The sequence below is a fragment of the Quercus robur genome, chromosome 3 (genome assembly GCF_932294415.1).
Source record: "Quercus robur chromosome 3, dhQueRobu3.1, whole genome shotgun sequence".
Taxonomy (NCBI): Eukaryota; Viridiplantae; Streptophyta; class Magnoliopsida; order Fagales; family Fagaceae; genus Quercus; species Quercus robur.
Genome location: NC_065536.1, coordinates 39,306,935 through 39,321,272, shown reverse-complemented (window position 1 = coordinate 39,321,272; position 14,338 = coordinate 39,306,935). Strand labels below are relative to the sequence as shown.

The 14,338-nt window shown below is 34.2% G+C and overlaps 1 protein-coding gene across 5 annotated transcripts; it reads right to left on the bottom strand.

Annotated features, from left to right (window-relative positions):
- Nucleotides 1–1,016: 1,016 nt before the first annotated feature.
- On the bottom strand, nt 1,017–6,148 carry LOC126717984 (uncharacterized). Of its 5 annotated transcripts, none has more exons than XM_050420003.1 (8): nt 5,696–6,147; nt 2,812–2,892; nt 2,657–2,716; nt 2,302–2,345; nt 1,825–1,867; nt 1,661–1,732; nt 1,479–1,580; nt 1,017–1,311 (listed from the first exon to the last, which is right to left on the bottom strand). In XM_050420003.1, the coding sequence occupies exons 1-8, from the start codon at nt 6,056–6,058 to the stop codon at nt 1,288–1,290; spliced, it is 789 nt and encodes a 262-aa protein (XP_050275960.1). In that variant the 5' UTR covers nt 6,059–6,147; the 3' UTR covers nt 1,017–1,287. The 5 variants fall into 5 exon arrangements, with proteins under 5 accessions (XP_050275960.1, XP_050275958.1, XP_050275961.1 ...); XM_050420001.1 differs by having other exon boundaries at nt 1,017–1,363; nt 5,696–6,145; XM_050420004.1 differs by lacking the exon at nt 1,479–1,580 and having other exon boundaries at nt 1,017–1,363; nt 5,696–6,148.
- Nucleotides 6,149–14,338: the final 8,190 nt, after the last annotated feature.

Below are 14,338 nucleotides of genomic sequence, written 5' to 3'. Positions count from 1 at the left end.
GGGAGCTACTACCGTTATGAATCTTCCATCTAAGGTCTTGTGCATGGTATTTGCTAAGACTACGATCAACCAGGAGAGCATGGAGTCTTTCTTTCTTGGTCGTCTATCTTAACATTAGTGGATCCAATTCATGCGAATCAAAGGATTAGAGCACGTGCCTCACCCACAACCGACCAAAAATATCTTGATCTCTCCCTTGGATGAACCATATAGCTAAGAGAAACCAGAAACTAAATAAAAAAGAGCTTGTCTCACCCATCAGCAAATATTTCATAATAGCCTCATAAGCGTATAAAAAGTCAATTGGCCGAATTATGCGAAACCATTTTGTACAAGTTCATTGATAATCTCTTTTTATAAAGCAAATCGACTATGATTCTTGAATAATCCTTGTCACTTTTACTTCTACTTCGATTGTAACAAAAGATTCCTCTTTTATGTGAAGCAAGCCCATGTCATTAATGTTATGTACGAACAATCTTCACTGGTGGGTGGTGGCCATGGCATTAGATTTTGTGTGGTTTTGTCGTCCACGGTTGATGGAGTTTGATGTTGTTTGGTTACAAGAAAAGAGTTAGAATAATTTGGCTACTAGAAATAAATATATGGGTTTTTTGGTTATTGCTGAATTGGTGATGGCATGGTATTTTTGCTGAGTTGGCATTATTTTACTGAGTTGGTTATTGCCTAGTTTGGTTACAAGAAAGGGATTGCATATTCACCCATTGCAAGTGATATGCGCCCTTGGGTGATAGGAACCACAGATAACATGTAAACCTGAAGGTTGCTCTAGTTCCTCATTGTCTGGTTCAGTATAAGCTCAAGTTCTAGCTAAATAGATTATCCATGCAAGGTAATTATACATTGAATTTTCCACATTTTCCGTGTTTTTTTGGTGATGTCCATTCTCAGTTCATGGCTCCATGATGCAAGTAATTGCACTTACATCTATAAAACTTACGAAAACAAAGAAGAATAAAGTAATTGGATTCTTGAGAGAATGCACGTAGTCTCAATGACAGTAATTGCAATGAGATATCAAATATATTTATCAATTCAAATTACTTGAATATATGACGGAACCATGGACTTTAATACATATACCAATTCTAACCAAATAGGGAGAGGGGTTTGAACATTTGGCATCTCCGTTGAAAACACCAAAAAGTGCCAATTGAGTTAAACGGCTATCGGCCATTTAGTGCATGGTATTACATACGCTAAAAATGAGTCAATGAGGCAATTATATGGCCCTCTCTATCCATCTTGGTAATATCAATGAAGCCTTCATCCCAAGCTTGGTAAGGAACACTGAATACAAAAGGTGGAGCAAGAATATGAAGCATCCACTATTCAATAAAACCTAATAAAATAGAAGGGGAAATGCGTGAGTCTTTCATGCATGACAGGTAATTGAGGTGAGAGAGGGAGGAAGTTAAAAGCACAAGGGAGAAGGGCAAGTAAGTAATTAAGGATACCAAGGTTGTAAAAATGGCATATATCATGTTCATTGATGGAATTGTATGAACACCCAAAGCAGTGAACATGAACGTTAGAGAAGCATGAATGTTAATGGTGATCTACAAGCAAATAAAAGAAATCTGTGAATGAATTGCAATTACTCAAGTAAAACCTCAATCGTAAAAGGAAAATCAATTACCAAAGAAAGTATGTTTTCCCTCAGTAAAAATGAAGATATCAAGACATACCCCACGGCACCAATTGCTCGAACCTGCATATATAAGTTCGTTAATTGAAAATAACTGGAGGGTGATGATGTTCAAAAGTTGTAAGGAATTCAAGGCAAAGTGGAGCAAACACTACAGTTGTGCACGACAAAATTGAAACAGTCCAATTTGCTCCCAACCTAAGAATACACCAAAATCAAAACATCAAACTGTTACTGCTAAATACTTTTTGCTTTGGAGAAAGGAAATTCACTATTTAAAAACTAATAAGAATTATGAAAAAGTGGTCCACTGCTTATCAAAATTAACAGAATTCACTAAGCAAACTAATCTATCACTTCACAATGAATCCATAAAGTTTAGATGTTATAAATTATATATATATATATATATATATATACACATTAAACTTGAAATGCCAAGAAACTGTTTACCAGAAACACATCTCTGTGAAGTAGTAGACAATGTATGGGAAACAAAACATAGGGGACAGATGAGTACAAAAGTTTAATAAAATAGTGATTTACAGTTTAAAATAATAAAATTTCTAGAAAAGTTTTCACTTTATCAAAAGAAGAATCATCAATACTAATAGACCTTGAGCATCACATACCTCCACAAAGTGCCCATTGTTAACCCAACTATTCCATGTTTAAGCTGCAGAAAACAAAATATCCAAAAAGTTGGCAAATTATCGGCTACCTGATACACACCCCCCTCCCTCCAAAAGAAGAAAAAATACCAAGAAAAAGTTCTAGAAACTGAAAGCTCATTAAATGCAGTATTTGTATATGTAATGTACTAAATTCTTGAGAAAGATCCACAAAAGACAAATCATTAAGAGCTCAGAAAAAAACTTGTTTTGATTACAAAATTTCAAAAAAGACTAGGAACTAAGCTAGAGACACAAACATAAAAACAAGATGATCCTTCATGCAGAGGGCTGTAAAATTTAAAAGGAAGCTCACCAGATAGGTTAAGGCTTTCACTGGACCAGACAAGACAAGTAATAGCATAGTTGTTGCCACCTATGAAGAATAATTAAGACACATAACACAATGATCTCAATGTAAATCTTCAAAAAATGCTGTATTGTAATATGGTGGAAATATTGGTTACAAACCATAGTCTTCCTTCCTGCTGCAATGCCCCATCTCATCGAGGAGATTACTATTGGCAACGAGAAGACACAACCAAAGTAATTCTGTGCAAAACCATATCTTATTGAGAAAAAAATGCATGACACAATACATAAGAAAAAAAAAATAATGTGAGACACATAATAGCTATTTACATGGGACTGAAGAACATTATAATTAGCTATTTATATCAGGGCAGGAAAAAAGAAAAGAAAAGGAATCTCCCTTTTCTGTTCTTGCTTGGGCAAGTTGTGTTGTTCATTCCTTTGTGTTTAAAACACTGTTTTGTTAAGGTTTCAGGTTTGTGTGCTGCCACTTTCTCCTTTTTATTTTTATTTTTGGATGATTCGGTACTTACAACAATGCAGGAGGGGAATTCAAACCTTATCAAAGAGAGCAGACAATGCCACTGCAACAAGGCTCTTGGTGTTGCTCCTTGTTTTTCTTTTTGGGAATAATAATACCAACTATCGAAAATGAATTATTAAAAAAGGAAATTCCTACACAATCAGCACATTTCTATAAATAAGTAATCAACATGTGTGGGATGAGTTTGGAGGGATGAGTTAGTGGAGGGTTACAACGTTGGCATCTTTTGATGATCTTGTTAGTGAAATTCTGGTTTTGCAAGATGCTGTGCTTCAGGAATGTCTCATGATCAAGGTTGTCAAAATCGGGATCCTAAGCAAGATCGTTGAAGGTAGGTGGAATCATAGATCGTAAAATCGGATCGTGAATAGTAAAATTCTACATATTTTCAGATTTAAAGCAAAAAAACGCATTGATAATAACTTTGTATGTTGAATAATCACGTAAATTATAAATTCATCCATAAAAAAAACTAAGATTTGCATCATATGAAGTAATTTGCATGTCATATATCGCTAAGTCTATACTAACGAAACAAATATATTTAAGTTTTGAACCAATGTATCTATAAAAAGTTCAATAAATGTTTAATTAACAACCAAATACCAAAATATTTATCAAAACATATGGAAAATATTTTCCAAGTTCTAAGTTCCAAGTTTGAAATACAAAATAAGTTAGCAAATAAAAACTAGCTAACTACAATATGAAATCTAAAAGCAAGATGAATATTAAAGTGAAGTGAACATTTAATTATTCCCATTTTAAGGTTCTTATAACCACCGTCCTAAATTTTTAATCATCATCATCATCCATTTCACCATCTATGTAGACATTATATATTTGTATACTAGAGCTGCAAAAGACATTAAGATATAATTTCACAATCAACTATTCAAGCTATACCACTCAACAACAATTAAAGAGCATGCTCAAAAAAATCAAGTAATCATTATACAAATACAAGCATAGCTGATAAAATTATATATAAAAAAATATTTTAGTAATATTAGAATGCAAATGAGTATATTGATCAAACAAATTTAACAACATTATAGCTTAAAAGGCAGCAAAGTCAACATCAGATTCTTTATTTAGAAATGATGAAGCATTCCTTCATTTTGATTGCAAGTGAAATAGAAACTAGAAAACATTTGCTTAGGTTAACATAATTTAAAAAAAAAAAAAAAAATCATACCATCACGAAACTTCATCAAAACCAAAAAATTATCCCACAAAAAAAATAATAAAAAAAAAAAAACCAAAAATTTATGTTTTTGGTAGGATCGGTAGGATCCCATACGAACCTAGGTACGATCCTACCATTTTTAGGATCTTAGTGCGATCCTAAATGTTTTGGTGAAGTGGGATCTTAAAATCGTGCGATCCTACGATTCAAATCGCGATTTTGACAACCATGCCTATGATGGTATTGTGGCTCCTTCATCACCCCCTCACTTGCCCAAATTCCAGCAATTTGCAGCACAGAATGGACCCCTCCAGAAAAATAGCTCATTAAAATCAACTTTGATGGGGCCATTTTTTAAAGAAAAGGGTTTCGCTGGTAGCAGAAGTGCAGGCCCATTGGATGGTTGAAAGCAAGAGATTTTGCATTGGAATATTGGGCTACAGAGAGGTGATAATTGAAGGCGATTCTGAGTTTGTGATCAATGCTCTGAAATCTGAAGAAGATTGAATGGCTTTATATGAACTCTTATTAAGGACAAGCAAATGAAGACACATTGTAACGCAGTAGTTCACCCCCTGGATAGAAAAGCCAAGGATATTGCTGGTTCTGAAATCTAGTCTTATTTTTAATTTTTTTACCCCCAGATATCTCTGTAGTTCTTTTGTGGGAGTAATTTTCTCCATTTGAATAAAGTTTCTTAAACCCATTCTCAAAATAAAAATAATCAATATGCACCAGGAAAAAAAAGAAGACCCAATTATATTTTATAAAAACCAATTTGAAACTGTTAAATATTAGCATTGATACATCATGTTGAATATATTAGTATGGATGCGGAAGTGAAAGCGTAAAGTATAGAATACAATAACACACGAGTCTTAAATGACTACGTCAATAATATATTAGACTATAGTACAAATTATGTGTTATAATAAACCATAACAATGTTATATATAATAGACTAAATCCTAGACTAATAAACTTCTAGTACAAATAAAAGACTTGCTTTGCAAACAAAATAGAATTAGACTTGTGCGAATGCTAATGGCTAATATAAACCAAAAGGCAAACCAGCGAAGCTAAAAAAATTTAAAAAAATTAAAAAAAAATGCAGGGAAACAAAAAATAAGCCATGGAATATATACACACACATAAAGAATGGTTCATAGGAGACGGTACAAAAAGCAGCATAAATAAATTATAAGAGAAAAAGAACAGAGCACAAATAATGCGATAGAAAGTGTAGAGAGCAATAACTAATAAATTGGCTAAGACCCATTTTGCAAATAAGAGTTTTAAGAGCAAGAGACCTCAATTGAGAGAGAATTGCTCAAGAAGTAGACCAAGCCAGTGAGCGCAGCAAACATGGAGCACTCAACCAATGCCAGAGTTTTCTTATAAACGACACCGTTTGGGGACAAGTCTTCAAGTTCCGGTGAAAAAACATTGGAAGAGTATTCACCACCTTCATTGGTAGCAATTGGTGCTTCAGGTTTTGAAACTCTGAAGAAATTGAAGGTGGGTTTGAACCTGGGGAAAAGAGTGGATTTGTGAAGGGAAGGAGAGAGAAAATGAGGTGGAGGGAGAGGGGTAGTTTGGGAAATAGAAAAATATGGAAGATGGGGTTGAAGTCGAAGAAGCTTCAAGGGTGGAACTGGAACAGGAATAATCATGGTTCATGGAGATTGGAGATATATGCAGATGCAACTAATGACTAGTAACCACTAACTAGTACTTTAGTTTAGATAGCTCATACCATACGGAGGACTTTAGATAGGGAGCTGACTCAATGTCTTTGGGCCTTGGTTTTCTCATTCTATACAAAGTACATTCACCGAGTTTGGGCTGGAATAAACTAGCCCAGCGGTAATGGCATAATAAGAGGATTTTTTTTTTTTTTTTTTTTTTTTTTTGGGATAGATTCTCCTCCACAAGTTCCCATTTATTTTGGTTCGTGATACTAGTTTGCCTTTTTGCCAAATATATATATATATTTTGAGAAAGTTTTGCCAAATAAAATGAACTAAAAAGAAATATGAAGATGAAATAATATATAGAATTTAGTCTTTCAATTGACCATCCACACACTATAACATATTTGATGAATACAATTGTGTTCTATTTTTTATATATATAGGCAATTCAAGTTTGGTTTTTTGTTTTTTTTTTTTTTTTTTTTTTATAGAAACAAACACACACAATGCAAGTTTGATTGTTGTGACAAAATTTGAGCTCATATTAAAAATAATTAATTTTTTCTTTAAAATGATTACTCATGAGCTCAAATCAGACTTAAAATCATAATAAAGGTCGCAAAATGGGGCATCTACAACCTTGAACACAATTGTATAAACCAGGTACAAGGTAATGATTCCACTCCCATAAAGTTTCATCTTATAGTCTCACTAAAAGTCAAAAACTATTCTTCGAAAAATAACTCTCCAAAAATAATTCAAAATGTGAAAACCTCCAAACAAGACCAAATTGAACAAAAATAAAACTCAATATTGTTGGACTTTTAAGGGTCACAAATGCACCAAATGTCTAACATTTAGAAACAAAATCTTAAATTCTTGTAGCAACTTAGGGTCTATTTGAGGATTACTTATGTAGGGGCAAAGACCCCAAATCATGTAATGGGCCTTGGGCCCCATCCGAGACGATTAGCAATGTCCGAGGAGAGGAAATGGATGCTAAAGGGATTTCCAACCTAACTCTCGTAGAAAAGGGGGCATTTGGAGGACGGTCCAAGGAGGGATGCCTCCTCGAACGTGATGAGTATGGCTCAAACATGCACTCTGTCTACTAGAAGGACCCCCTCCCCAATAGACATTAGCAGTTGGGATGCGTCGCACAGACCCGCAGGAAAGAAGGAAACATAAAATATCTAAGGAGAGGCTGCTGCTACCGCATTAAATGCGTTGCAGCTACTTTTCTGGCCACATTAATGTGGAGAGGACCTGTGAACAATACTGCCTTGGCCACCACAACTCACAGAAGGCTGAAAGGGGGTGTCCGATGGGACAAGCACTCAAGTAAGGGTCCAGATAATCAACAAGTGTAAGACCACGATGGCTTCAAAAAGACTATATAAGATGGAGAGTCCCCATGAGGTGGGGGATGGAGAAAAAAGAAGAGAGAATACTGTAGCAGTACAAATGACCATAATCATCAAACAGTGATCGACATATATTCATCTTATCTCCTCGGACTGAAGATCTATGGATGTTAACGTGTTTTACTTGTGTTCAATGGTTGTATAGCCCAATACTAACCGTTGTCCAACTCGCTAAGATCTAGTTCTATAGCCCACTCTCTACAAATTCATTGTTTTTGGGCTCCTTGGACCAAGACCCCATACCTTTTGGGCTTGGGCCCCAAATTGTGACCCTACAACTTATTTTACTGAAACTGAAAATTTTTTGCTAAAAATATGCAAAAAAAAAAAAAAAAAAAAAAACAAACAAACAACTTAGTAAGTAATGATTGATCTTAACTATCTGAACCAAACATATACTAACAAAAACATAATTGTTCATAGTAAATAAATTTTGTGGCTTCACTTTCTAAAAAAATAATAAACTTTATGGATTCAGAAACAACAATTAAGATGATTTAGAACTTTTAATTACATGGTTGAAGACGAATGACAAGCATGAAAAAAATTACTGAACTTTGAAAGTAAATTAAATAATACAAAAGTTTTAAAAAGTTGGTAATTCAATTACCTAAGTTGATTAATTAGGTCAAATTATATGAAAATCATGGAGGTACCAACAAATCACCAAATAACTAATATGCAGTGAAAAATAAATTGACATGGTGATTTATTGACAAATGGAAAAACCTCTCGCAAGGCAAAAATTCCAACGGGTGAATTTAAGGTCACCACTCTTAAGAATCTACTAATAAATAATCAAGCGGTTACAAGTATGAGGAATCTTACCACTACCTTGGCTTATCCTAAAATACCATCCTACAGTTGAACCTTCACTTCAATACATAATTGAACTTGATATTGTAGTAGCCTTCTTTCCTTTGTTGCACAAATCTCTAATCGGTGACTAACTCCTTTGCACAGATCGTAGTATGTGATTAACTCCAGCAACTTGTATGATTGTTGTTGATTGCAAAGTTCTTCACTTCATAAACGATGAAGATCAGGAAGCACTTGGTTACAAAACCCCAAGGCATACAAACGCAGTAGCTTCACACAAAGTATATGAGTTCTAGGTCTCTGTTTTCGTACTTGATGACTTTTAAAATAAGCCTTATATATGACTAGGGTTACAAGAAAAGAAACCTTAATCATCCAAGTCATCATAGGCTGAATTTCAGATCTAGAAATTCTGAAATCTTAGATCTCGATAGATAGAGTTTGTTTCGAGCTTCTTCATTAAACTTCGATGGCAACATTTGTCGAGCTTATGTCAAGACTTAATGAAACAAATTTTCTTTACTTGTTTCTTGGATCAACCTTTATGTCCTTAATGATATCACTTGATATGTTTGAACAACATACTTCTTGATATATTAAATCCAACCTAGATCTACCCAATTACATGTAAAGTATGTTTTGTCAAAGGATTAGCCAATTACATAGAAAATATAACCCTAACAAAAAATTATATATATATATATATATATATATATGATGACACTATATTCTCATTATTAGGCTCAAAATTACATTTTAATTAGCGATAGGTCCCAGGGGGAGGGGGTCATGGCCGAATGGCCCCCCTTGACTTTCCAAAAATTGCTCTTCCTTCTTCTATTTCTGGTACAAATATGAAAAATGTAAATTTAAATAATGATCCCCTAGATTTGACTAATAAATCCTTTTTATTTCTTAAAATTACTCCTATACATGGGGGGGAACCTAGAGAGAAGGAGTCGGATCCGCTCGAGGTGTAATTAAGCCCAACTGTTCATCAAATCAGACCCAACCTAATCAAGACAATCGAAGTACTAGATGGATCAGGAAAACCAAGGATGACAATCTGCCTGAAGAGGCCGAGGAATAGATACTTCTTGGGAGACAGGAGGTAAGCCACAAGAGCTATAAGATTGGAAGCCAAGAAGGACTATGGTGACATACGAATAAAAGCAAGAGGAAACTTCTAAATAAAGCATCCATCACCTCTGCATTAAATGCACTACAACAACTCAGCTTGCCACATTAATGGCAGAATAACCTCCTACACAGTACCTTCACTAGCAAGGTAGTGATGGATTAAGTGTCCAAAGAAAGATTAGCAGCCCTCCAAATGGAAGGCTAGGATGCAATTTGAATGTCTATAAATAGGAAGGAAGATCATCCTTGAGGAAGGATCGAAAAATAGGAGACAGAAAAGAGAGAAGAATCATACTACAAGTTGTAACTCCATTCAAGAACCCTTGATCCTCGACCAACCCGAGAAGAGTAATAAACAAGAATTTCATCTTTCCTTGTCCATTTCTTACTAGTATTAGGTCATCTCTGGAGTCTATCTTACTTCTTTAATCATAAAGACGCTTCCTTAAGGGATCAAAATGTTCACTTGCATTCTTATCTCTACAAATTAGTTCTACTGGGTCCCCATCCTAGCACATTCTTAGTGAGTTGGGCCTTGGGTTCAAAACCACCCCCTACAATTGGCGCCATCTATGAGAAGGGTCACCTTGAATCCTTGCTTGCAGTTTGGAGTGATTGAAGAATGGCAAATCTAGAAAGAAGTAAAACCGTGGCCCAAAGTGAAGGACATGAATCCATGGACTCCAGGCATAGAGAAAATTTTGTAAACATTAAGCTTAGAAGGGCCTGAGTGCAAGTCCAATCTCCTAGTATAAAGGCTTCCCTTGTTCATTCTGATCATAGAAGCCAAAGCCATTCAATTTCGTCAAGGCCCACCCCAAGGGACCAAGAAATGTATGACCTTAAAGTTCAAGTTCACTAGCTACGACAGTGGCTTCGTTAGAGGGTGTATTGGAGGGAGCATAGAAGCCCAACGCAAAGTCTAAACTCCAGCTCAGGAGATGAATGGAGTCATAGAAGGAGAACTAGAAGCCCACAAGGCAATGTTCACGGGGATCCCTCTCTCTCTATAAAGGGAAAAAGACGCCTTCATAGGAGGAATAGAACACCTCCTCTGGGGAATGTGGGGGGCGATGCCATAAGTAAGGCCTTGCACCAAGTATCTCGATCACCATCTTCTGGTTACATTGAGGATGCAAAGCTCCCCTGTCAGTTTACTCAACCAACCTTCACTATTTAAAAGCGGTAAAACAGACCCAATGGAGCATGTCAGCCACTTCAACCAAAGGATGGTCATCAATTCCAGAAACGAGGCCCTCATGTGTAAGGTTTTTCCTTCAAGCCTCGGCCTTACGGCCATGAGATGGTTTGATAGGCTTGAAGAAGGTGTGAGAAACTGAGGAAAATTTCCATTTGGTGCTCTCAAAAAAGAGATTTGGATACCTTTTAGGGCATCTCTCTTTTTAGGTAAGTGGTGTGGAGTCGCCACTTATTTTTTATACAAAAAAAATAAGAAAAACTAAATAAAACTTTACATGGCTAAATTGTTTCATTTCATTGATTGAATAAAAGAAAATACATGTTTGAAAAATTGAAAATTACATGGCTTTGGGTTCTAGTTACAAACTACCAAATAATTACATGGCTTTTTGTCCTAGTTACAATCTACCCAAAATAAAGCAAAGATAAGACCTAAGTCTACCTATCCAAAGATACTAAATTTGGAGGCTAGGTTACGGAATAGGAAGATGTTAGGCACCGATTTTGCCTAGACAAAGCTTGCACTTCTTGAATCTTGTGACCTATTTACCCCTTTTATGCATGAGATGAATGATATGTTGTACATGTGAAACAAACTAAATCACACAAATTTATTTATGAATGCATCCTTTTCTTTATTTTTTTAAAAATGCAGATCTGTTGTTATGAGTAGAAAAAAAAATTGAATTTGGTTTATAAAAAATCATATCTATTTTTGAGAACTTAAAAAAAAAAATTGGTTTGTTAATGAAAGAAAAATCAAATCTTTTTTTACAAAACAAAATCTTTTGATTTGAAAAAAAAAAATCAAATCTGTTTTTGTAAGTTCAAAAAATATGAAAAAGATTTTTTTTTTTTTTATAAGAGAATTTCATTCATGAAATAAATTCATGATACATGTATTAAATAAAACAAACACAATCATGCATGATCTTTTTCTTTATTTCAAAATCCGCATATGTCAAAAAAAAAAAAAAGATATGTATCTAATAAAGATACAAATCAGTTTGCATTTTTTTTAAAAACTTCAGATCTGCATCTAAGGAAGATGCAGATCAATTTTTAATTTGAGGAAAATTTAGATCTACCTCTAAGGAAGATGTAGAAGATGTAGATCCGTTTTTGTTTTAAGAAAAATTCATATCTACATCTAAGGAAGATGTAGATCTATTTTTGTTTAAAGAAAAATTCAAATCTACATCTAAGGAAGATGTAGATCCATTTTTGTTTTAAGAAAAATTCAGGTCTACATCTAAGGAAGATTTAGATCCATTTTTGTTTTTGAAGAAAAAGAATTGTTGACATGTAGATTTTTGAAAATAAGAAAAAGATCACAATAATAATAAAGGAATTAAGAACATGCTTTGACAAAATAAATCAGCAATTCATGTTATGAATACTTGAAACAACTAAACTAAAAATAAATATATAAATAAACAAACATACATCATCACAATAAGAGAAGCATTAAGAAAAGAAAAGGGCAATCATAAACAACCTCTTACATAGAGCACTTCTTCTTCTTGAGAGGATGTTTTAGTGTTCAAAGAAATTTATTCAATTATCTTTGAAACCTAAAAGCCTTAGTTTAAGAGAGAATACCAAAAAAGAGGGGTGAGAAATTTGAGAGTGTGAAAAGGTGTCTCTCCTAGAGCATAAAAGAATATGCTGGAATTTTGGGATCCAGTTTCTATTTATAGAAACCAGAATGCTTCAAAAATAAGCAACTACAGGTAGAATGTGAATCAGGACGCGTCTTTCTACGAAAAAGTCGAAAAGGGTGCCTTATCAACAGCCGAAGAATTGGGCCAAATCCCGAAAGAATGCAATTCGGCACTCTAAAAGTGCTGAATGGTACTCTTGGGTGCTGATCGCACTTTCATGTTCAGGTGCATTTTGGACTCATTTTTTAGGTTTCCTTGAGCCGATCCTTGCACTTAAACGTGTTTTCAATCTGTATTCTAAGATTTTTATCTCTTTTCTAGATAATTCAGGTATTTTCAGGAACAATTATCTTGTAGATAAATATCCTAAAATAAACTTTGATAAAGTTCAGATTATCCATAATTTTATTGTTATCCAATTATCCCTTTTATTCCTATGCAAGCAATCCTATTTTAGAAACTAATTGTCAACCAATCACAAAATTATCTAATTAATTTTAATTGTTTAACCAATCAGAATTAATTTAAATCAATCATGCGTGATTGACTCTACCTAGACACAATTCATGCTGACCGTGCAAACTTGATCATGTGATATCTTTCGATTCGACGGTCCAATTTGGAAACCGAACACACCATTCTAACCGTTAGAATCTCAAGATCATTTTTATGACATGCAATGAATGAATTAATGTATGTAATGCAATCATTATTTTTTGGGTACATGGATGGCTATTCCAGTCATCTTCCTTAATTAAATCATGGGTGCAATATCGAGTGTCTACAGAAGGATCCATAGGATCATACGAAGAGCTGACTGTAAACACCGCATTTTGTATCTCTTACGACTCAGGGCCCCATTCTCCAATGATGTTAGAATTCTAAAACCCAAGGTAGGTTTAGGGCCCGATCAGTTGAAAATTGACTTGAGAAAAGTGTTTATGGAAAATATAAATTATTTTTGGAACAAATAAACTATTTTTGGAAAAGAAAGATCTCGGAAACCCCAGGGTGTGCATACGCATGCTTCAAACCCCTATTTTTCGAATATATAAAGCCATAAAATATACTTTTTTTATAGAGGATGAATTCCAGTGGAAAAACACATAAGATTCACTAGAAAATAGTAAATCAAAGGAGTTTTTCACAAAAGCATCCTCAGGTTAAATTTGTTTTTGATCGGGACCTTTTTTGGTATTGATCTTTGAATTCTAAGTTTACTAACTTATCTTTGATTTGGTTGTGAATAGATTGACTGAGGGGAATGGTCAAAATTAAGCTCTAGTGTTGAAATAAAGTTTCTAACTTTGGCTTTTCGCTTTTCTTTACTTTTCTTTTGATCTTGTGTTTATATATGCGTTTTGTTTGCTTTAATATGTTTGTTTAGTTTAGGTTTACTTTGTGTTTGTATTTTGAGCATGTTAGGTTGATAGATTTTCTATTTTCTTAGTTTTTCTATTTTGAGTTTTTGGGTTAGGCTTTTGGGTGTGTATGCATGCGCATGCTCCTTGCATGCGTACACATACAGTTGGGATGTGCACACATACTCTTGTCCAAAAACCTTAATTCACTCCTGTTTGTTTTCTTTTGCTTTATTTATATGTTTTAGTCTCTGTTTAACTTGGTTTTTCACAACCCCAAGTCTTTGTCTCCCTGTTTTGTTTCATTTTGTTGTTGTTTTCTCTCTTTGATGTTTATTAGGTTTTTAGATTGCTTGAATATCATGAACATGCATTATAATATGATCATGCATTAATGCATAGGTGCTGTGATGCAGTGAGGTAAGTCATGCATAATACTATGAACATGCATTTAATTTGGTTGATGGATATGATATGTTTGATATGCTTTGTTGAATCCCATGCTCTTGATGTTTAGATGTTATAACATATTTATCTAGATCTACCTTGTGATGTTTCTACCCTTGGAGATATATGCTTATATGCCATGATAGATGAATGATTAGGCTTAGGATGATTATGCCATGTTGTTTGCTTTAGATGCATGCTAGT